The sequence below is a fragment of the Elephas maximus genome, chromosome 3 (assembly GCF_024166365.1).
Source record: "Elephas maximus indicus isolate mEleMax1 chromosome 3, mEleMax1 primary haplotype, whole genome shotgun sequence".
Taxonomy (NCBI): Eukaryota; Metazoa; Chordata; class Mammalia; order Proboscidea; family Elephantidae; genus Elephas; species Elephas maximus.
In genome coordinates this window covers 14887889-14890998 of record NC_064821.1, presented here as the reverse complement: position 1 = coordinate 14890998, position 3110 = coordinate 14887889, and the positions used below count along the sequence as shown (strand labels likewise).

The following is a 3110-nucleotide window of genomic DNA, read 5'->3' as shown; positions in this document are numbered from 1 at the left end:
TTGGTAAAATTCTGATTACGTGGGCTATTTTTAAAACAAGTATGTATAAATTTGAGTTTGACACTGGCACACTTTTTTGAGCTTGCTATGAAGAAGTACACAAATGGGGGCTAATATACAGAGGTTGTTTTTGACTCATTTTTATAACACTTAGCCATTATGTCATCTAGTTAGGAATTCTGACTCTCCAGTATTTCTTTTACTTTTACTCATTCTAGAAACTCAAGCCCAAAGCAGATGACACAATCACTAAAAATAAAGTATCCTACCAATGATTTTTCTCACGGCTCCCTTCATGTCCCTGTTCCTCAGGCTCTAGATAAAAGGATTCATCATTTGAGGGACCACAATGTACATCACGGAGGCTACTGTTGTCTTCCTGGAAGAGTGTGTAAATGCTGAACTAATGTACACTCCAAATCCTGTCCCATAGAACAAGAAAACAACTGTGAGGTGAGAACCACAGGTGGAAAAAGCTTTATACTTTCCAACAGCTGATGGCATTCTCAGGATGGAGGAAACAATTTGAGTGTAAGAAAAAATAATCCCAGAGAAAGGAATACCACCAAATATGCTAGACATAAAATATAGTATGATGTTATTGATGAGGGTATTGGAACAGGCGAGCTTGAGGACCTGAACAACTTCACAGAAGAAGTGGGGGATTTCCAGGTCTGTGCAGAAGGACAGTCTCAGCAACATCAGACTATGGACCAGGGCATTCATGATGCTAATGAACAAAGAGAGTATGACCAGCAGACCAAGGAAGTGGGGGTTCATGATGACTGTGTACCTCAATGGATGACAAATAGCCACATAGCGGTCATAGGCCATTATTCCAAGGAGAAAAATTTCAAAACCTCCAAAAATTATGGCAGCACATACCTGGGTGAGGCAGCCTGTGTAAGTGATAGAGTTTCTCTGCGTATTGATGTTCACTAACAGCTTCGGGACTGTGGTTGTACTTAAACAGATGTCCGTAAAGGACAGATTGGAGAGAAAGAAGTACATGGGGGTATGGAGGTGGGAATCATAGCTGACAGCCAGGATGATGAGCAGGTTTCCCAGGATGGTGACCAGGTACACGAACAGAAAGATGTTGTAGAGAAGGGGCTGCAGTTCTGGATCCTCTGCCAGTCCCAGGAGAAAGAACTCTGAAACTCCTGTTTGGTTTCCGGGTTCCATATTGTTGATTAAACTGATGGAAAAGATGAGTGACAAGACAATCAAATATGTGGTCCCTGGACCAGCAGAAGCTTCATCACCAGAGGCAAAAGCCATCTGGGAAGGGAAGGAGAAGAATGGAGAAGACTAGAAAGTTTGTGTCCCCTGTACGCATATTATTTGGTTATTTATTAAAAAAAAAAAACAAACCTGAATCTAATACAGCTCAGTGTAAACATTTATTTGTTCTTGAAAGGGGTGAAATGTTAGTCATGGTTTTATATACATATTTTCATACTACCTGTGCTCCTGTGGTCACTGTAAATATTTGGCAACTTTATAAAGAGAAAATAAATGAACTAGGGAGATGGTGTGATGTGTGTGTCTCAGAATCCATGTCTTTCCAAGATAGGAGCTGGATAACAGAGATGATAAAAATATGTGTTAAAAACAAGGAATGAGGAGACAAATTCCACAAACCACCTCCTTCTCTACCACAAGAATTCAAGTAAATATTAGAATTCTGTAGTGTTCATCTGGAAAACTTGGTGCCGTAGTGGTTAAAAGCTACAGCTGCTAACCAAAAGGTCAGCAGTTCAAATTCACCAGCTGCTCCTTGGAAACTCTATGGGGCAGTTCTATTCTGAAAACCTTCACAGGGTTGCTATGAGTGGGAATCAACTTGACAGCAACAGGTTTGTATTTTTTCATTATAATGGTCATCATGTTTCAAAAGGGACAGATTTATGTTCAGGAGGAAAATGGTCCCTCCATTGTAGAGAGGGAAGAGGAGACTGGTAGAATGAGAGGTCCTTGAGACTGGTGCAAAGATACATGGAAACATGTCAGGAAGATGGAATAGATGCAGGGGTCCACGGAAGCCTTATTTCCAATCATTTTATGCATGTACTCTCATCATTCTCCCTGATGAGAGAAAGACCCTCAGTGGGAAGTGCTGACACAGTGACTGCAACAATGGGCTCAAGCATAGCAATGGTTGTAAGGATGGCACAGGACTGGGCGACGTTTCTTTCTGTTGTGCTTGGGTTCACTATGGCACCTAACAACAACAACTCTCCTCCCAGCTTCCTCTGGATGAACCTGTGAGGAAACACTTGCCCTCTTTCTAAATGTTAACCAAGGGACTCTAGGTTACCTGGCTGGTGTCATTGAGGAATGATGCTTAACACCTGCCCTCGATGTTGGATGACGTAGATGGACGTTCTCTCCACAGGAAAGGCAGAAGGGCCTGGTGAGGCACACAGCTCCTGGACAAGAGGATCATGGTGGGTAATGTCTCAGGTGTGCTGGTCCCTGACTGAAGAACTGCTCCTGAGTGAGGGGGTAACAGGCAGACTATTTGCAGATTCTGTATCCCTAGGGGCTCAGTATCCAAAGCTCCTCATTAGCCAAACATTTTATTGTCATTCTGATCCAAAGAGTACAAATCCTTAAAGACCAAGACAATAAAAGGTGGAATTCAGGATGGATGATTTCCTGACAAGGGCGGTTGCTTGTCATTCACCTTTCTCCACGCATTGTTTCTGCTCACCTCCATGTCACACACCTAGCACACACGGACATACCATTCTTATCTAACTGCATTCCAGTCTTCTTTATTTAATTACAACTGAAAGCAACTCTAACCAAATGACCTTAGGAAGCCTGATACCTATTTCAGTTGTGAAAATATTGTGTGTTGTTCTTGTTCACAGGCTCCACAGGGTCGGTTCTGACTCATAGTGACCCTATGCACAACAGAACAAAACACTGCCCGGTATTGCTCCATCCTCACAATCGCTGCTATGTTTGAGCCCATTGTTGCAGCCATTGTGTCAATCCATCTCAGTGAGAGTCTTCCTCTTTTTCACTACCCCTTTACTTTTTTTTTTTTACTTTAGTAAGCATGCTGTTGTCATTCTACAAGGACTGGTCCCTCCTGATAA

The 3110-nt window shown here is 42.4% G+C and overlaps 1 protein-coding gene across 1 annotated transcript; it reads right to left on the bottom strand.

The window, feature by feature from the left end:
- Positions 1 to 315: 315 nt before the first annotated feature.
- Positions 316 to 1185, bottom strand: LOC126074082 (olfactory receptor 7G1-like). The gene has a single exon (XM_049881415.1). The coding sequence runs from the start codon at positions 1183 to 1185 to the stop codon at positions 316 to 318; it is 870 nt and encodes a 289-aa protein (XP_049737372.1).
- Positions 1186 to 3110: the final 1925 nt, after the last annotated feature.